At 36.0% G+C, this 21,883-nt stretch overlaps 1 protein-coding gene across 1 annotated transcript in view; it reads right to left on the reverse strand.

Annotated features, from left to right (window-relative positions):
* The window catches only part of POLQ (DNA polymerase theta), a 126,132-nt gene that overhangs the window by 17,273 nt on the left and 86,976 nt on the right, over nucleotides 1–21,883 (reverse strand). The window contains exons 20-26 of the mRNA XM_032406649.1: nucleotides 21,496–21,689; nucleotides 17,395–17,532; nucleotides 16,010–16,184; nucleotides 13,459–13,585; nucleotides 12,731–12,852; nucleotides 5,025–5,209; nucleotides 2,481–2,592 (exon numbers count right to left, since the gene is read on the reverse strand). Coding sequence (XP_032262540.1) covers nucleotides 2,481–2,592; nucleotides 5,025–5,209; nucleotides 12,731–12,852; nucleotides 13,459–13,585; nucleotides 16,010–16,184; nucleotides 17,395–17,532; nucleotides 21,496–21,689 — 1,053 coding nt within the window. The remainder of the gene's footprint in view (nucleotides 1–2,480; nucleotides 2,593–5,024; nucleotides 5,210–12,730; nucleotides 12,853–13,458; nucleotides 13,586–16,009; nucleotides 16,185–17,394; nucleotides 17,533–21,495; nucleotides 21,690–21,883) is intronic.

Raw genomic sequence — 21,883 nt, forward strand, 5'->3', positions numbered from 1 at the left:
TTTAGGTGAACAGTTAGATGCATTTTAACAAATGTACACTGCAAGATATGAAACATTTTTTATCACCTTTACAGTCAGCTCCCCATTATCAGCCTCAAACTCTCACTGATCTGCTTTATGACACTGCATCTTGGTTTTTCATGTTCTTAAAATTCATAAAAATTGAATTATACTGTATGTTCTCATTTGAGCTTGCTTTCTTTTGCTAAGTAGTATTCCATGGCAGAGATATACCAAAATTTGTTTACCCATGATCCTGCTCATAGACATTTGGTTGTCAGGAATAAAACTGCTATCCCATTCACATACAAGTCTTTCTTTGGATACGTTTTCATTTTTCTTGGATGGATACCCAATAGTAAAATTGCAGGATCACATAATTAACTGTGTGTTTCACTCTATATGAAAGAGTCATAGCATTTTCCAAAGTGGTTGTACCATTTTACAACTCTACCAGCAATGTAAAAGACATACAATGTTTTTTTATTTTAGCCATTCTAGCGTTTTTGTAATGGTATCTCTTTGTGGTTTTAATTTGCTTTTCCCTGATGACTAATCATGATAACATTTGATGTGGCCATTCATATATCTTCTTTTGTGAAGTGTCTGTTCAAATCTTTTGACCTTTATTTTATTAGATTGTTTGCCTTCTCAGCATTGGGTTATAAGAGTTTTTTTTATATATTCTGGATGCAAGTTCATTAGACAATAAGAACTGCAAATATCTTCTCTTTTGTGGCTTGCCTTAGATTTTCTTAATGGTGTCTTTTATCAATGTTTATCTTTTATGTTTAATTCAGTGTAATTATCACCTAAGAAATCTTTGCCTACCTCAATGTCACAAAGCATTTTTCCCCTATTTTCTTCTGGAAGATTTATAGTTTTAGCTTTTACCTCTAAGTCTATGCTCCATATCAAGCTAACTTTTGAATATAGTATTGGATAATTGTTGAAGTTCATTTTTTTCCCATACTGGTATCCAGTTGTTCTAGAACCAATTGTTGACAAGACCATCTTTCCTCCATTGAATTACCATGGTAACTGTTGAAAATCAATTCACTATATATGTATAGGTCTACTTCTGAACGCTTTATTGTGACCCATTGTTTTCCATGTCTACCCTTATGCCTATCTTGATTATTATAGTTTTATACTAAGTTTTGAACCCAGGGAGTGTTAGTACTCAACACTGTACTTCCCCCGCACCCAAAATTTTCCTAGTTATTCTAGGCCCTTTGAATTTCCATATAAATTTAGAATCAGCTTGTCAAATTCTACACAAAAGTCTAATGAAATTTTGACTGGAATTAAACTGAATCTATAGAACAATTTAAAGAAAACTGCCATCATAATAATATTGTGCCTTCTAATAAATTAACATGGTAAACCTCACATTTATCTAAGTATTCTTCAACTTCTCTCAGGATTATTTTAGAGTTTTCAGTAAAGTCTTGCATATGCTGTTGAATTTATCCCATGTATTTCATGTATTGTGATGTTATCATAATGGTTTTATTTTTACTCCATTCACTAATTACTGGTATACAAAAATCCAACTGATTTTTACAAATTAACCTTGTATGGGGGGTGGGGTGCCTGGGTGCCTCAGTGGGCTAAAGCAGCTGACTTTGGATCAGGTCACGATCCCCGGGTCGCGGGATCCAGCCTCACATCAGGCTCCACACTCAGTAGGAAGTCTGTTTTTCCCTCTTCCTCTGCACCCCCATCCCGCTCGTGCTCTCTCTCTCTCAAATAAATAAATAAAATCTTAAAAAAAAAAAAAAAACCCTTGTATAGTCGGACACTTCTAAATTTAGTTATTTGTTCTAATAGTTGTTTTTGTAGAATTCATATGATTTTCTATGTATAAGATCATGTCATGTGTGAATAAAGTTTTCTTTTTTGGGGACTGAGGTCAGGGCTGATTACAAAGGGTATAAAATAACTTTCTGGGATCATATGTTAATGATTCCACATCTTGGTTGTGGTGTAGGTTATATGACTCCATGCATTTGTCAAAACTTATACAAATATACATCTATAAAGGGTCAATTTTACTGTATGTAAATTGTACCTGAATAAATTGCCAAAGGAAAAGATAATTTAAAACAATAATACTCAAACTGCTCTTGTTCTTTCATAGTTTCTGGTACATTTAATCAATGGTTTACTGTTTCAAATTAAAGCTATCTAAACCTAAAGCATAGCACAATTCCAAGATTTTATGGTATGTTCACAATGACAAAGTAGCATATACATCAATTGGATTTTGTTATTCCATTTCTGTTTCTATTTTTATGAAAAAAGACCATCTTAGTAAATAATCATAAGGTTGATGTTATTTAATTAACAATACCTGGTGAAAACTTCCAAGTAATAGAAATGTTAACAGAAAATTTTGTAACACTATTTTTTTCAATTAATATGGCAAGATAATTGAATGGTATCTAGAAGATAATTAATATTTAAGGTTTCTTTACCTGTATATCTGGATTTGAAGGAATCAATGTAGCAAGCAGCATCATTTTCTTTAATGCCCATCTGCTCTCCTAATGATTTAGCACCCATTCCATAAATGATTCCATAGCAAATCTGAAAAGGAGTCATCACACTCAGTAGGTAAATTAAAGGTCATAACTACATAAACTGTAAATATAAAAAGCTGATGGGGATTGAAATTTGGTAAATTTTTTATTTCATAGTGTGTCAAAGAAATGATTAGATCTGCTTTTGGTAGGTTAGATTCATAGAACCTGATATCCAGTGAACATCTTTTCTCTTTTCTGCCTTTTAACAATACTTTGGGGCTGGGGGAGGAAGGGGAAGAACATGAAGAAATGTGAATGTGTGTGTTTTAAGAAACTAATCCTAGCGATTTAAAAGGGAAGATTTATTTCTGACTCTTTGTCATGTATCCAGTAGTCTTCAGAGCAGCTTTCTACTCCTACCACATTAACTCCTGCTTAGAAAAGTGCCCAGGAGTCAGGAAAGAGAAGCATTACAAACATTCCTCTCCTGGCTCTTGCATAGGATAGAGCAGGAAGAGGAGGCTTCATGGTTGGATAACAGGGAATACTTCTTTGGAAATAAATATGCTTTCCACCTCACCACCACCTGATATCCCACAATTGCAGAATTCAGTTGAGTTAAACAAATTCCTGAGGAAATTTTGGGAGTAGTGGAGGGAAATGGTCTAAATAGGTCAGTAGGAAACTGTAATTTAATAATAAGTATTGCCTGGGTTTAAATCCTAGTTCCAGCATTTATCCAGGATTATCTTGCAGAAGCTACCTAAAGTCTTGTACCTCAATTTCTGCATCCATAAAATGAGGATAGTAATACCTGCATCATGGAATTGTGAAGATTACCAAGTTATTTCTTCTAAGTGTTCAGGAAACTGTCTGACATAAAGCAAGCACATATAAATGTCATTAAATATAATTTTAAAAGATAACTTGCAAAAAATGATTATCAGAGTTCCAAGCTACTTTTAATGTGATAAAAACAGCTAGAAGTTTTTATCCTTTCCCTGTCTTTTTTAATACATTGAGAAAGATTTTTTTTCCCTCCTTTTACCTTTTCCTTTTTGGTATTTCTACATTTTATTTTACTGTGACTCCTACTTTCTTTTCTTTTTTTTTTTTAAACTTGGGTAGTACATAGCACTGGCTGAGATCTCAGCCAGACCCAAGGAGCAGACAGTTCAGAGCATGGTGATTTAGTATAGCATAAACACTATTAAATCATGCAAGAACTTATGAAATAGAGGCAGATATCATCAGTGGATGAGTGTTTAGGTTATAAAGTCAGAATGTCTAAGTTCTGGCATTCTGAGCTCATCCTGGCTCCACCACTTATAGCTGTATGACCTTAAGCAAATTACTAGCTTTTGGTGCGTCAGTTTACTCCTATATAAAATGGAGTATATAGGAATATAAAATACCTATTTCATGGGTTTATTATGAAGATTAAATATTTGAACATTACCTATTTTACCCAGGGTTCAATTCTTGCTGAATGCAGGACCCAGAGATTATTAAACAGAGAGAGCAAAGCTGGTTTTCTAAAGAGTGGAAGAACCAAGTGCTGGTGCTAAACAGGCAATGGCGAGAGGAAGGGTTTCATGCAGTCAAGAATTACAGCCGTGAGTAACTAGAAGTATAAATGCAAAACTAACACAGCAGGATCTTAAAGGTGGGAATGATGTTCCTTTGCCTCAGCCAGCAAGCCTACTCTCTCAAAAATGGCATCAGATTTCCCATAGGCCAAGTGGTGAAAAAAAGTATCAGTGTCAATGGAGGCCAGGAAATGGTGGAAATGTGGCCTTTCACTTTCTCTGTGCATGACAGTCATACAGGAGTAGGAACTAATACGGACCCACTTGAAAAGTCCAAGGACAATATAAAGTTTCATATGTGGATTAGCTAACCAATGACCTCAAAAAACAAAAAAGCTATCAGTTTATTATAATCCACAGCTCAGTTTTTTTCAATAAACATTTAGAGAACACCTGTAAAAATAAAAAGATGAAAATATGTTTACAGACTAGAAAGACATTTTTAAAATACACACACATACACATAAATAACAACTAGCAGCCCCACAATATCTACCATTAATGCAGATGGCTTTCCTCACATGAAGGAGCCTCTCAGACTAAGTCTATTGATTCTTTCTACTGACTCCATGAAGGAAAGTATAATGAATGCCATGAGACAGGCTCAGGTGAATGTGGTTTGAAAGATCCACAGATGGAGAAATCATTCCTCAACTGAAAACGATCAAGGCAATTTTTAAATTTTTTTTAAATTTTTTTATTTTTTTGTTAACCACCATACATTACATCATTAGTTTTTGATGTAGTGTTCCATGATTCATTGTTTGCGTATAACACCCAGTGCTCCATTCAGTACGTGCCCTCTTTAATACCCATCACCAGGCTAACCCATCCCCCCAGCCCCCTCCCCTCTAGAACCCTAATCATTAAAATTCTCATATATGTTAAGCATGTTCACTAAGATCACCTGCTTTGCTTGTTGCCTCAGATCATCCCCAACAGACTCTGGCTCAATCATCTTCCACTCAGCTGCAATACTCCTGAAAACATCAGCTCCAGTGTTTAATACTTGAATGAGGCGATGATCGTGGGATAAATGAGCCAAGATCCTCAGTTCAAGTTGAGAGTAATCAGCAGCTAATATTAAACCACCTGAAATAGAAATGATTTTAGAAAAGCTGGTACAAAGATAAGTCCAGGGTTTATATAATTGAGCAGGATGACAGAAATTTAGATCTAACAGAACCGTAAGATTAGGGGAAGGGAGGAAAAACTGAATGGGAAGAAATCAGAGAGGGAGACAAACCAGGAGAGACTCTGGAAACAAACTGAGGGTTACAGAAGGGAGGGGGCTTGGGGGGATAGGGTAACCGGGCAATGGGTATTAAGGAGGGCACATGTTGTAATGAGCGCTGGGCGTTATACGCAACAAATGAATCGTTGAACACTACATAAAAAACTAATCATGTGCTATATGTTGGCTAACTGAACATAATAATGATAAAATTAAATTAAAAGAACTATAAGGTTATGTACCCAAAAGTTAAAATCTTGCTCTTAACGTGATGCAATTCAGTTCTGTAACTTAGACCATTTTGTTTTTTTTTTCTGTTTAGCTTTCAAGTATATGTAATATGTGTAAAGCCACCCCTGACCTCTGCCCCTTAAACCACTGTGGTAGTGCTTTCCTCAGTGTTTCTACAGCACCTGACACATAATCTAAAATGGTTCTTTCATGCCTCTCCCACATAGCACAGAGCCATTAGGGATGGGATACTTAATTTTCCTTTGCATTCTCAGAAATCCTTGCACAGTACTGGTACTTCATAGCCCCTTAAATGGTTGTTGAATAAATGAATGAATGATGAATGAATGAAGAAGCAGTTTTGCAATGTGTGCACATTTTAAGTGGGCTGGAGAGAAACGTGCTCCGCTTTGACAACAAAAACATTCAATGGAAACAATCAAGGGGTTGATATGTGGAGAAGAGTTACAGGATTAGGAGAGTTTACCTATGTAATAGAAATGACTGGATTACATAATGGGAAAACAAAATTTAAAAGATCATGGCTAAAAAAAAAAGGAGGGAAAATATTTGCAACTGATGCCACCATGGACTCATTGCCATATTATAAAAAAAAAAAAAGTGCTACAAATCAAGAACAAGACAAAATATAAACAAGCAGTTCACAGACATCATCAAAAGAACCTTAAACATACTAAAGAATCCTCACTTTCATTTACAATAAAAGAAATTCAAATTAAAACTACAGCAAGAAATAATTTTTCCCTACTTAAACTGCAAAAATCCAGAAATTGGACAGCACATTCTGTGGCAAGGCTGAGAAAGAAACACATACCGTTATTGGGGACTAAATGGTTACTGTCCCCCATTACATTGCAACTCAACAATATCTATCAAAATTGATCAGGTTTATTCTGTGATTCAGCAAACCCACAGTTTGTTACACAAACAACCTGCACAGAGATTAAACTGGTTTATGTTCAAATTTATTTACTGATAATCACAACTCTCCAGTATAAAAACATTAAATGAAAAAAGGCACACAGTGCATATGGAATCTGTATGTCTGTGTAAGAACAGGGAAAGAAAATATTACATATTCATATTTTCTTACATCTGCATAAAGAATACTACAAGGATATATAAGAAACTCATATAGGAGGTCATCTAGAGGAGCTATAGACAATACGATAGCTAGGACAGGAAAGGAAGCAAAACTTCTCAATACCTTTTATATATTTTGATTTCCCAACTATGTGAATGAATAAACAATTCAAAAATAAAATATATAATAATTTATTCTTTGCAGATGATATGATACTTTATGTGGAAAACGCAAAAGACTCCATCTCAAAACTGCTAGAATTCATACAGGAATTCAGTAAAGTGGCAGGATATAAAATCAATGCACAGAAATCAGTGGCATTTCTATACACCAACAACAAGACAGAAGAAAGAGAAATTAAGGAGTTGATCCCATTTACAATTGCACCCAAAACCATAAGATACCTAGGAATAAATCTAACCAAAGAGGCAAAGGATCTGTACTCAGAAAACTATAAAATACTCATGAAAGAAATTGAGGAAGACACAAAGAAATGGAAAAATGTTCCATGCTCATGGATTGGAAGAACAAATATTGTGAAGATGTCAATGCTACCTAGAGCAATCTACACATTTAAAGCAATCCCTATCAAAATACCATCCACTTTTTTCAAAGAAATGGAACAAATAATCCTAAAATTGGTATGGAACCAGAAAAGACTCTGTATAGCCAGAGGAATGTTGAAAAAGAAAAGCAAAGCTGGTGGCATCACAATTCTGGACTTCAAGCTCTATTACAAAGCTGTCATCATCAAGACGGTATGGTACTGGCACAAAAACAGACACACAGATCAATGGAACAGAATAGGGAGCCCAGAAATGGACCCTCAACTCTATGGTAAACTAATCTTTGACAAAGCAGGAAAGAATGTCCAGTGGAAAAAAGACAGTCTCTTCAACAAATGGTGTTGGGAAAATTGGACAGCCACATGCAGAAGAATGAAACTGGACCATTTCCTTACACCACACACAAAAATAGACTCAAAATGGATGAAAGACCTAAATGTGAGAGAGGAGTCCATCAAAATCCTAGAGGAGAACACAGGCAGCAACCTCTTCAACCTCAGCCACAGCAACTTCTTCCTAGAAACATTGCCAAAGGCAAGGGAAGCAAGGGCAAAAATGAGCTATTGGGACTTCATCAAGATAAAAAGCTTTTGCCCAGCAAAGGAAATAGTCAACAAAACCAAAAGACAACTGATAGAATGGGAGAAGATATTTGCAAATGACATATCAGATAAAGGGCTAGTATCCAAAATCTATAAAGAACTTATCAAACTCAACACTGAAAGAACAAATGATCCAATCAAGAAATGGGCAGAGGACATGAACAGACATTTTTCCAAAGAAGACATCCAAATGGCCAACAGACACATGAAAAAGTGCTCAACATTGCTTGGCATCAGGGAAATCCAAATCAAAACCTCAATGAGATACCACCTCACACCAGTCAGAATGGCTAAAATTAACAAGTCAGGAAACGACAGATGTTGGCGAGGATGCGGAGAAAGGGGAATACTCCTATACTGTTGGTGGGAATGCAAGCTGGTGCAGCCACTCTGGAAAACAGTATGGAGGTTCTTCAAAAAGTTGAAAATAGAGCTACCGGACGACCCAGCAATTGCACTACTGGGTATTTACCCCAAAGATACAAATGTAGTGATCCAAAGGGGTACGTGCACCCCAATGTTTATAGCAGCAATGTCCACAATAGCCAAACTATGGAAAGAGCCAAGATGTCCATCAACAGATGAATGGATAAAGAAGATGTGGTATATATATATATATACACAATGGAATATTATGCAGCCATAAAAAAAAACCAAAACGAAATCTTGCCATTTGCAACGACGTGGATGGAACTAGAGGGTATTATGCTAAGCGAAATAAGTCAATCAGAGAAAGACATGTATCATATGATCTTACTGATATGAGGAATTCTTAATCTCAGGAAACAAACTGAGGGTTGCTGGAGTGGTGGGGGTGGGAGGGATGGGGTGGCTGGGTGACAGACATTGGGGAGGGTATGTGCTATGGTGAGTGCTGTGAATTGTGTAAGACTGATGAATCACAGACCTGTACCTCTGAAACAAATAATACATTATATGTTAAACAAAAAAAAAAAGAAGATAGTAGGAAGGTAAAAATGAAGGGGGGGGAATCGGAGGGGGAGACAAACATTGAGAGACTATGGACCCTGAGAAACAAACTGAGAGTTCTAGAGGGGAGGGGGGTGGGGGGATGGGTTAGCCTGGTGATAGGGATTAAAGAGGGCACGTATTGAATGGAGCACTGGATGTTATATGCAAACAATGAATCATGGAACACTACATCAAAAACTAATGATGTAATATATAGTGATTAACATAGCAATAAAAAAATAGATTAATTAAAAATATATATATATAATAATTTAAAACAAATGACCACAACTTTTGTGGCCTTCTTGCCATAAATAAGAAAAAACTGGCAGAATACATGAAATAAGTGTTTTCAGATGTCAGAATAGACAGTGCAGGACTACAATCTCTAAGAAGCTGGGAGGAGAGAGGCAATGAGGTGAGCCACGCAACTGTCTCAGGTTTCTGAAAGGAGGAATTTACCAGAACGCATTGCAGGGAAGGAGAGATGAAACAAGCACTATGATCTGAGCTGAGGAAGCAGAGACTAGTTTGTGCCTACTGAGGAGGCTCTAGAATTTGTGGAAATTTGGAGAAAAAAGGAGCTGCAGATAAAAGGAGCACCACAAATATGCACAGCAATCCCTTTGGATTTTTGACCCAATACTAAAGGAGCAAGAAAGTTCAGGGAACCAAGCAAAGAATCAATACTAAAGAAATAACTATTACCAAAGAAACAGCCACCATCACACAGCTGTCAGCAGAACAACTACTTGAACAACAACCTCTTGAATGTTGAGAGATGTTCTAGCGGTGACCAGATCGAGTGGACAAACCCTGTTAATACCTTGAGCACCAAGTAGAGACCCCAGCAAGGCCACACCTTACAATCAGGGCTAATCTAGCCCTAGAATAAAGGCCACTCTAAACATTTGCTTACAAAGCTTTAAAAGTCACAAAATGATCAACTGAATGTGAAAGTAAATTAATTGTCTGCCAGAAGAAAATGTTATTAATGAAGACTACAAAATCCCAAGAGTCAATAATGTAGCAACCATAATGTCCAGCACACAATAAAAAAAATACTACACATATGAAGAACCAGGAAAATGTAACTCTGACCAGGAGAATATTTAGTCAATAGAAAAATGACCCCAAAATTAGAGATGATGGAATTTTAAATAGCTACCATAGATAATGTTCAGGAATTTAAAGAAACATGCATATAATGATGTAATAAGTAGTGAATTGCAATAAGGTAATAAAAACTAGATGAAAAAAATCAAATGAAAATTCTAGAGCTAAAAATACAATATTTGAAATGTAAAATTCACTAGAAGGATGTGACAGCAATTAGACACTGTAGAAGAGAAATCCAAGAACATTAAGCAGTCAATAGAAAATATATATTGTAGCACAGAATAAAAACAAACAGACAGGGAAGGGGAATAAAAAAGAAAAAGTTTCAGTGACCCGTGGGGCAGTATCAAGTGGTATTACATATGTATATTTGGAGCAATAGGAAGAAAGGAGGGAGGAGAGAGAAATGAACAAAAAATATTACAAGTGAGACATCTGGGTGGCTCAGTTGTTTAAGCGTCTGACTCTTGGTTTCAGCTCCAGTCATGATCTCATCGGTCATGGGATCAAGTCCTGTGTGAGGCTCTGCCCTCCACAGGGGAGTCTGCTTGAAGATCCTCTCCCTCTGCCACTCCCCTACCCCACACTTGCACATGCGCGCTCTTTCTCTCTCTCTCTAAAATAAATATTTTAAAAAATATTACAAGAAATAATGGTTGAAAATGTTTCAATGGTTGAAATGTTACTAAAAAACATAAGCACATAGATTTAAGAAAAAAAAACTAAACCAACTCAGGATATTCCACAAAATCAAAAGTCTCAGAAGCAAAGCATGAAAAACTACCCAAAGACTCTCAACCAAATCAAATTGCTAAAACTGAATAACAAAAGTTAAAAAGCATCCAGGGAAAAGTTAGTTACATTATGCTTACAGGAGGAGCAAGAAAAATGATGGTGTACTTCTCATCAGAAATAATACAAACCAGAAGCTAATGGAGATATTTATTTTTTTATTATGTTATGTTAATCACCATACAGTACATCATTAGTTTTTGATGTAGTGTTCAAAGATTCATTGTTAGTGTTGAAAGAGAAGGACTGTAAACCTAGAAATCTATGTCAGATAAAATGATCTTTCAAAAGTGAGGATAAAATAAAGAAATCTAGAGACATGGGAATTCTGGGCTAAATCACTGTCAGTAGAACTGCATTACAAGAAACCTTAAAGGAAGTACTCTGGAGGAAGTACTTCAAGATTCCTCAAATTACTCCAAGAAATGAAAAGTGCCAGAAATGGTAAAAAGTGGACAGGTAGAAAAGACACTTTTTTATTTCTTGATTTCTTTGAAAGATAATAGACTGTTTAAAGCAAAAATAATAACTATATGGTAGAGTTTATAAATCACAGAAATGAAATCTATTATAAAAGAGGTAAAATGGAAAAAAACTTTACAGATGAAGTGGTGTAAGATTATTTGAAGATAGTCTGTGATGGGATACATATATACATATTGTACACTCTAAAATATAGTTAATAAGACAATAGAGGAAATAAAGAATAAAAAATGGTCATTTAAAGCTTTAAAAAATAAAGAACAGATAGAATAAATAAAACACAAATAACAAGACAGTAGAGTTAAACCAACCGTATGCCAATAAATACTTTAGATGTAAATGGACTAAACACGACATTTAAGTGACAGAAATTTTCAGATTTAATCCATATATATTTAATTTCAATGAAATTAAAAAAAATAAACAAAAGCAGTATAAAATATTGTCATGTTAAACACAATTTTATTGTTAGGTAAGAATAAATTGATGGATGAACGGATAAACAAAATAAAGTATATACATATAATATTATTCAGCCTTAAAAAGAATGGAAATTCTGACATATACTACAACATGGATGAAACCTGAAGACATGATGCTAAGTGAAATAAGCCAGACACAGAAAGACAAATACTGTATAATCCACTTATATGAGATACGTCAAGTAGTCAAATTCACAGAGACAGAAAGTGGAATGGTGGCTGCCAGGGACTGGGGACTGACGGGGGGAGAGTTACTGTTCAATAGATAGAGAGTTTCAGTTGTGGAAGATGAAGAAGTTCTGGGGATGGATGGTGGTGATGGTTGAACAATCTACCATGATGGGTACTTAATACCAGAAAACTGAACACTTAAAAATGGTTATGATGATATAGTGCTGATAGTTCACACTTAAAAAGCAAAATGGAAAATTACCAACCAGGTGACACTGTCACATAGACCTAAAGTCCCTCTTAGAGTATTTTCTGACAGAATTAAAATCAATTCAGATGGTTAACTGCACTCAGCCAGACCTGCCAAGGGGGCAGAAGATAAAGGAGCAAATGTGTATACATATAGCAGGGATGATTTGGAAGTTAGATTCTGATTTCCAAATGTCTCATGACTAGAGCTTATAGTGTTCAACCTTTCATGAAAGGCCTGTGACCAGAGTACTAAGAAGAGGTCAGGCAGGAGGAAGGCAGCCTTGGGGGTTACCCCTGCAATAGGAAACAGCGGTGCGGGGAAGAGAGAAGCAAAAGAGCAAAGCAAGTCAGAGAGAAAAAACATGATTTCAGCAGACTGCTGCTGAATAGCATACACCACAGAGTTTTCCACAGAGCAGATCATGAAGACAATGATGACTGACAACCTGGCAACATAAAGGGGAAAAACAGCCCACACCAAAGAGAGGAAAGATGGAGGGACCAATGCATACTTCTGAGCCTTATTCATAATGCAGGCTTTACCAGTGCTTTGAAAACCATTCCCACAGCAACGAGAAGCTCAAAAAACCATCAGCCACCTTACCTGGGAAAGGCACAAAGGCATGTCGCATGCTGACAGAAAATGGCATTCCTCTGTCTGAGGCTCTCTCCTCCATCTGTGCTTGGTGTCCAGGGTTCAGGCCACAGCTCTTCTTACCTCTTCCTCTGTCAGGCAAACAACATCAGCAGCTGGACATGAAACAGTCTCAAATATATGAAAAAGGTCTCATTTTTCAGTAAAGTCAATAGTTCCATCTAGGAAACTTAAGAACCTTTTCATTTGAAACTCACTTTAAAACTTAACAAAGATACTAGATTTTCTTTTTTAGCAAACATTCAATTAAGCACGAAGTAAGGCATTTCTGTAACAGCTTCTGCCACAAACTGCTTCTGAAACAATTACAGACATTTAGCTCAAATCAACAAATCTTTTTGACCATATCTAATATAAATTATCTATGCTTTTTCTTCCCATAATGTGTATTTGGGGAAGGCAGAAGGGGGGAGATGTTCCTGACATAGTTAAACTCTTCCTTTTAGCATTTGAGTTCGAAAAGCACATCGTGCTGATTGATTTAATTAGTGGCCCAGGTTTTCAGTCTTTCACCATCAACAAGCTTCTTTATAGACAGACTCAGGATTTTAAATGGATAGTGTGTATGCCCAGAACAGAACATTAAACTAACTTCATTATTTTATCCAATAGGCTGGTTTTGAGCCATTCATACTCATAAAAGTATATTAACACAAATACAGAGAAATAGCCTCTACCTGCTCATGGGAAGTAGGCGTTTGCCTAGGGCTTGGGAAGGTGGGCTCTCCCCTACTAGTGTTGGCATTTTGATCTCAAAATCTCTTGGCACATTCTGAATATTTGGTTCTGTAAAGGTTATTCGTCCTAAAATCAAACAGAATGAAGACAGAAAATTGAGGGGGTTAGGGGGGGATCTGACATTTATTTTCATAGTAATTGCATTTCTGAATTATGCATTTTCTACTATTGCTAAACTAAATTTATATTTAAATATTTTTCATTATGTTCATGCATCTAACAATGATAAAATAAGTACAAGACCAATCCTAATGTAAGTGAATATATGAGTCAACTGCAATAGAATGTTTTACATTAACCTAGCTCTCTAGAAAACAAGCCCATGATAAGAAGTAATTTGATAAGCTGAACTCGTCCTGTGCTAAAATGAATACCAGATGTCAGCACTATATGAATGTTAGCAGTGGTATTAATGAGTAAAGACTAATCAAATGGATCCTAGGAGAAATGACTGTCAAAACCTTCAAACCCAGGAATGCACAAGACACAGAGAGAGGATCTGAAGCAGAAGAGCAACTGACTGCTGAAAAGGGACAACCGGGGCCCAAGGAACCAGCTAATCTGTAGGAGATGGAGTAGTGAGACGTGGTGACTGGAACATCACTCACTAGACATCACCTGGCTGCTTTTCTGCATCACCATCCTCACTCATCAAGAGAACCAATGGTAGCACCGACAAAGCTGGAGACTAGAATCAGGATGTTAATGAACTTTCTAGGAAAGAGAAAGCTATTTAATGCTTATAACTTTTATTTCCCCCAAATATTTTGCAGTTTATTTGTTTACTTATTGGTTGAATTTTTCTGAAACACATAAGCATTATTCAAAAAAAGCCTGGGTCACTGATGTTGTTATTGCAGTTTTTACATATATACATATATGTACATATATACATATATAGTTTTATAAAATCTTGTTTTATAATATACTCTTCATTGTAATGGGCTCTCTACGAGCTAGTATACATAATTTCATCTTCTTTTGATGAGTCAGACATTTTAAGTACTTCAGATATTCTTTTTCTGAACAAACCCCTGATATATGTCCTTGTTATTTAGCTTTTAAGAAAAATTAGTGCTCAATGAATGGCAGATATCAATATACTTATTACCATTACCATTAATATACTTATTACCATTAAATGGCCTGCTCAATGTTAAAAAACTAGCCAACAGCAGAAGGAGTCCAAGTCTCTTGCTGCCTCAGCATACTATCTTCTTTTCAATAATAATATTTAATATTCAGGTCTATTTGAATTAATGAGGCTAACACTGGCAGACAAACAAGATGGCAAAAATAGATTATAAAACATGAATGTAGCTTCATGGAGGTGAATTCTAATAATGAAATGGCTTTGCTATGCTTAGGTAAGTTTGTATTTCTAAAATATTCTTTAAATGTAGGCATAGTATGGTGAAAACCAATCGACAAAAAAGGAATCGATTACTTTCTATTTTATAAGCAACAGATAAATGCAACACCTTTAGAAACTCTAGGCTGATTTTGGTTTTTCACCAACAAGGATTTATTTTACGTAAGTTTACATCATTAGCATATGTCTCAAAATGAAATTTAAACACCAACAGGGCAAGAAATGGCTAGGGTGAACTAAGAGGTTAGCTAAATACGGAAGAAGGAAAAGAATTTGTTTAGAACAGGGAATAAACGTGCACAGAAAAAAGCAGCTCATCCTGGTGCCTCCGTCTGTAAAAACAGCAACAGCCGGTAAGGAGCTCACACAAAGTGCCCTGCACTATTCTAAACACTTTAAATGTATTAGCCTATTTAATCCTCAGAATGCCCTGGTGAAGTAAGACTATTATTACTGTGTTTTACACATGAGGACACTCAGGCACAAAGCTACCTTGAATAAAGATTTAAACCCGTAAAAGTCAGATAGCAAAGCCCACATTCTATACCACCAACCTAAACTGTCTCGCCGATGAGATTTAATGCTGCCCTTTCTTCCAATGCACATTGCATTTCGCAGATATTTAGTTTTGCACTGCCTAGCACAAGAATGATTTTTTCCTTTCTAGATTACTCATACCTATCCCAAAATTGCTCCAAGATACCCAAAGGACTCTACAGCTCTTTTCTGGTTAAGTAAAATAAGACACTCATCTATTATACAGATGCCCCCCAGCATTACCTAGATTCATCTTGGGGAGAATCTTAAGAGGTTCGGGAGAGGGCTAGGACTGAAATTAGATAAAATGACTGATTCAAATATTAATCTAAAGTACAGTCTCAGACATTCCAGTTACTCTATATAGTACTTGAAAGCTGGAACTCTATCTTACTAAATCTCATCTCTGTAACTAGTATCCATCTATATTTTGGATGTAGTATGTGTTTCATAAATGCTTATGAAACTTCACAGAATCCAATGATTAACACTTGAATTCCTTGGTCATCTTAAGCAAATATTATATATGAAAAGTTTTCTTTCAAAATTGGATATTATCCATATTTAAGATTTCTCATTACCTGTAGCAGTGTGTGATTGTGATACAGGATAGATTCTTTCCATTCCAAGAAAAGGATTCAGACGCTTTTCCCGCTGCAGAGGAAAGACCACTTTGGTAATAGCGTTAGTGATTCTTCTCCACTCTAATATCAAGCCTGGTAAAGGATGCAATGCCCTTAATTTATTTAAAACATCCTGCCAAAGAAATATAATGAAGTAAGATCAGATTCCATAGCAAACTAGGCTCTCTTTTAGGTAAATAATATAATCTCAAAATTAAATTTGATAACTCCTATATCTACAACTCAAAATTACTGTTTGGGTTTTTGGCAATCACCATAATGATAAAACTATGATAACTATAGATGGTAAAATGCAAACATGTTAATCCTGAGTAATATCAATTTAGATCTACCTTAAAACAAATCAGTGTCAATTTAGCAAGGTACTATAACTGCCTTCCCTCACCCCACCCAAGAATCTGTATCATGTCTTTCCTTTGTCTATATTTTCCTCCTCTATTCTCATGTGATTATAAGTTTCTCATGTTTTTTTTTCCTTTTGCCCTAATACTTTAATCATTTCCATATCAAGAAATTCAGAAGACATTAATCTTTAAAACTTTGAACTTTCCATGCTACAGAGTTTTGGTAAACTGCTAAGAAATAGGAACTTGTGAAGTTAGAGGGCCAGTGAGATAAAACAAAAAGTTTTGTTACAGAATGAAACTGTGGAAACTTCCCTAGAGCAGGCAAGTCATAGTTAATGATAGTAGGGTCAAAATTCTACAGAATGGCAACTTGGATTCTCTTTCCATGGCTATTATGGTGGTATTTTCTACCCTTATTATTCCACTGAAAATTCATTTAGTAAAAATGTAACAATAAGCCTTTTCTCTCTTCTCTCCCAAGCATACAGTTTCCATGGATTGTAATTTGCAATTTTACTTTGAAATTAGTAGATTAGATTCTTAAACTCACGGAGAACTTAACTATTTTGCTCTATAATTGAAAAAAGTTTTATTTCTAATGGCTGGGTTTTTTCCTTTTTTAATTCTTCCACACCTTTATCCATGTTCCTATACTATACAAATTATATTATACTTGAAGTCCAAGAGTAGCGGATGTCAATAATTAAATAATGTCTATAGGTCTGAGTTCATAAACCATTATACTGTTTTAATAATAGGAAGGACACAACTGCTAGATTAGATTTTGGTCCAGATTTTCCATGATGGAATGTCTCCGCAGTTTTGGCAGGGAGCCGAACCACAAACCAATTTGTTTTGATCTGGACACATTCAAATGGTGGGCTATGCTGGATCTTGACTTCATCAGCATTCTTTCAAGACACCAAAATGCTAAAAGTAATTCAAATTCTGCCCTGTAACTGTCCCAAAGAGTACCTTACTAGTGCTGTACTGTTTTCCCAGCTTTAGCTTGCGTCCATTGTCATTCCCTCTTCTGGTAGAACCCAAAGTTTTCTTGCTGCTTTGGTTTTTTATTTCTCCATTTGGTGGTAACTTCAATTCCAAAAATAAAACCTGCAATAAATTAATGCTTCTTTAGTCAAGAATCAAATCACAAGCATTGTCATTCACAAAACATTTTTAAGTTATTTGAGAAAATCCACACAATTCAACATGGGTTGGCAGAATTTTTTATAACATATTGAACTGTCACATTTAATAAATAATGACAATGAAAATTTGCATGTCAAGTAGGCTATCTATACCCTAATTTAGGCACTATAAGATTAATTCCAATAATAGGCTTTTTAACAGTCAAGAACACAGGAATGTATACTCTGTGTGCTGAACAAGTGATAAATAAGCTATTGACATTGAGACTTTAGGTTGCTCTGAGGACTGTGAACTCTCCTAAATACCTCTTGATATGGTAACCAACATGGCTGCTCAATCATTTAAGTCTCAGCAAGGGTCAACACGGGAGCCTTTGTGGCTATTATATGATCACAAAAATCAAAGAACACTGAGGTAGAAAGGGATCCAAAGAGCCATCTACTTCCACCACCATAAGGCTAGGCCCTGTGAGAACCTGGACACAAAAAGTCAGAAAAATATGGCCAACCCAATGTAGCAATCAATAACGACAGCTAGAGTAGCTAATAAGTACCTACTGAAGAAACTAAGCCTACACAGGACAGGAATCCACGTTCTGGGACAGAAGGAATAGCCTATGTATACCTAACCTATACACCAGCTCAATTTATAGGTTTTAAAACTCAGGCAATTAAGAATACTATTTACTACCTCCATTCATTCATTCGTATACATTGAGTGGGCTTTAGTGAACTTTGGATTATTTTCCCACTAATAATCCTAAAAATTAAGATCATTTGCATTATATTAAGAATCTCTATTGGCCACAAGTTGGGCAAGGGGTAGAAGGAAAGATATGCCTGTGCTTCTGTAGAATAGCAGTGATGATAGAAACAAAGATCTGGTTCTAATTTTACATAGTGGGAACAACTGGAGTCTTAGGTATGAAAGATACTGAGGCTTGCTGTGGATGTTAGTAACGATTTTTCCCAAGAATTGTGTTATATAGGGTTGCATGTGTAGGGATCAGGATTATCATATATAATAAATAAAATTATAAGATGCTTAGTTAAATTTGAACTGCACAGGGCATACTTATATTAAAATATTGTTCATTGTTTATCTGAAATTCAAATTTAGCTGAATGTCCTGTATTTTATCAGGTAACTCTAGTACAGATATCAAAGAGTATATGAATGGCAGGATAGGAAAAACAATCAAATAACTGAATAGGAAAATGAAACATTATTTTTAAAGTAATAATAAATCAACAATCCCAGGAAGAGAGACCTATCATAATTAGGACAACTCAAAGATCTCAAGTTACATATTTATAAGCTCTTTATCTTAGATTTCTGTTTTTGGTGAAACCTTCAGAATTAATTGTGAAAACTTCATATAAATTACCTCTCCAGGTTTAAATGAATACATCTGTGAAATGAGGGCGTTGAACTGGATGAGGGCAAGTGCCTCTTGCCCTCCTCAATAAATATTGAGCACTTACTGTGTGTCAGCCGTCACATGCTGGGCGCTTTAACATATGCCATCTCATGTCATATGTACAATTCTGTGACACTTCTGAAAAGTTTACACCAGTTGGAGAAACTTGCTTAAAGTTACATGGCCATAACGTAGAAAAATTAAGAATTAGAACCCATAGTCCTCTAACTCAAAGTCCTTTTTTTTTTCTCTAATTCATGCTTCCCTCTAGACCAGGGATCAGCAAACTTTTCCCAAAAAGGGCCAGATAACAGATATTTTCAGCTTTGCAGGTTTTACTGTCTCTCACAACTTCTCAACTGTGCCATTATAGACCAAAAAGAGCCACAGACAATAAGTAAGTGAACAGGTGTGGCTATGCTCCAATGAAATTTTATTTACAAAAACAGGTGGCAGGCCAGATCTGGCCCACAAGCTGTAGTTTGCAGATCCCCACTCTAGCCCAGTGCCATCCAAAAGAACTTTTTGCAATAATGAAAGTGTTCTATATTTGCACTCCCCTTTATGGTAGCCACTTACCACATGTGGCTATTGAACATTTAAAATGTGGCTAACACAACTAAGGAACTGAATTGATATATTTTAATTAATTTTAATTAAGTTAAATTTATTTATTTTTTAAAGATTTTATTTATTTATTTTGTCAGATAGAGACAGCACAAGCAGGGCGAGCAGCAGAGACAGAGGGAAAAGCAGACTCCCTGCTGAGCTAGGAGCCTGATGCAGGCTCAATCCCAGGACTCTGGGATCATGACCTGAATCAGAGGCAGAGGCTTAACCGCCACCCAGGTGTCCCAGTTAATTTAGATTTAAATAGCCACAAGTGGCTAGTGGCTCCTGTATTGGATGGCGCAGCTCTAGATGATTAGTAATATCCTGCCCAGTTCAAAGATTCCACTTAAAATCACCAAGGATTAACTAGTCAATGTGTGAAACTGTTCGATTACCTTAAATATAACTTCCATTTTAAAATGAAGACCTAAGAACAAGCCATTAACATCAAAGGCCTTTTATTCTGGCCTAGAATTTGGTCTAGGCCTATGGCCTTAGTATCTGAATCACAAGGGCATGGATTCCTGCCTATGCCCCAAGCCTACTTGTGCTGAAATCCAGGGATGCTCTGTTTTTCATAAGGTCCCCCTGTAATTTTATGTGCAGTCAGTTGGGTATTGGTTGGGGAGTTCTGAGCTAAAGAACTCAAAAGAAAATATTAAACAAAACAAAACAAAACAAAAAAATGGCACTACTGAATTCAATACACATGTACCCTGTGATTTGGAGAAACAAAATTCCTCATTTTTTTTTTTAAAGATTTTATTTATTTATTTGAGAGAGAGAGAATGAGAGACAGAGAGCACGAGAGGGAAGAGGGTCAGAGGGAGAAGCAGACCCCCTGCCGAGCAGGGAGCCCGACGTGGGACTCGATCCCGGGACTCCAGGATCACGACCTGAGCCGAAGGCAGTCGCTTAACCAACTGAGCCACCCAGGCGCCCCTCATTTTTTTAAAACATATAACCCTGTGGCTTAAAAAAGGGGCATTTTTTATGAGTATATGTAACCTTTATTGAGCATTTACTATGAGATGGGCACTATTCTAAGTGTTTTACATTCATCATTTATTCCTCACAACAACTCTATGAGGTATTTCTATCATAACCCACTTTACTGATGTAGAAATTGAGATACAAAGAGTTGATGTATTGCCCCAAGGTTACAGGGTTAATAAGTGGAGGAGATAGGATTCAAACCCAGGAAGTCTGGCTTGAAAGCCTATGATCTTCACAACATGCTACATTACTGAATTGCATCTACAAGACACCTGAACTTCAATGTTATCAAGTGTAAGTACCCACCCTGTATCTGTAACCCTTCTACAACAACCCAACCACCCTTTGTGGAGTGTGGGGAGAGGAAAGAATAGAATGCCAACATTTGAAAATAAAAATAAGAGTAAAGTGTGTCCAAATTTATGTTAAGTTTATAAAAATCTTATTTAGGTTTAAAAAAGCAAACAATCCCAAAAATTCCTTTTTCATTAACAACTGAGAAAAATATCTAATTTTATTTTCCAAAAAAGGATTTTGGGGTAAGGAAGGGGTGAGAGTTCATGAAATTACTAACTTCATGGAAAAACAACTACACTGTTATATAACAACCACTATGGATCTTTTGTTTAACAAACATTCACTGAGTACCTCCGCTGTCCTAGGCAAATCTCATGGAGCATACATTCTAGGAGGCTTCTTTACCACCTTCCTATTTCATAAACACAGATATAAATTAGAAGCTAGAATACTCTATCTCCAAAGTACTCTGATAACTAAAATTTTTTTTAACTGATCTTTGGTGGTTAGGCAAACACATTTAGGAAATACACACACACACACACACACACACACAAAAATAATTTTTAACTCTAAAATTCCCCATTCCCATGATACAACCTCAGCGATGTCATCCAAACTGGTGAAGGAAAAACTGTGTCCTGCTAGTTGATAGGCCTGGGTCTCGATTGCATCCAGCTTGGCTTGCATTATGTGTTTCTGACTTTCACATTCTGCAGTACTAAAGCCAATTCCATTTAGCTCTAGCAAGGCCAAGCAATACTGAGAGGGCATTTCCACTTTACAGAAAACATCTGGAAGAAAAAAAGAAAACTAAAACATTAATTTACCAGTTAAGTGACTAGATTAGCATCATCACCTAAACACACATGGAATTTTTCTAAGCAAATTCAGAGATGCTATCCAAGCTATTCTTCAAGATCCAGTCTCCTGAGCAGCACTCTCAGGCCAACAAGGAAAGGCATAAAAGTATTTCCTACTTTTCTAC

The sequence above is a fragment of the Phoca vitulina genome, unplaced genomic scaffold (assembly GCF_004348235.1).
Source record: "Phoca vitulina isolate PV1807 unplaced genomic scaffold, GSC_HSeal_1.0 scaffold8, whole genome shotgun sequence".
NCBI lineage: Eukaryota > Metazoa > Chordata > Mammalia > Carnivora > Phocidae > Phoca > Phoca vitulina.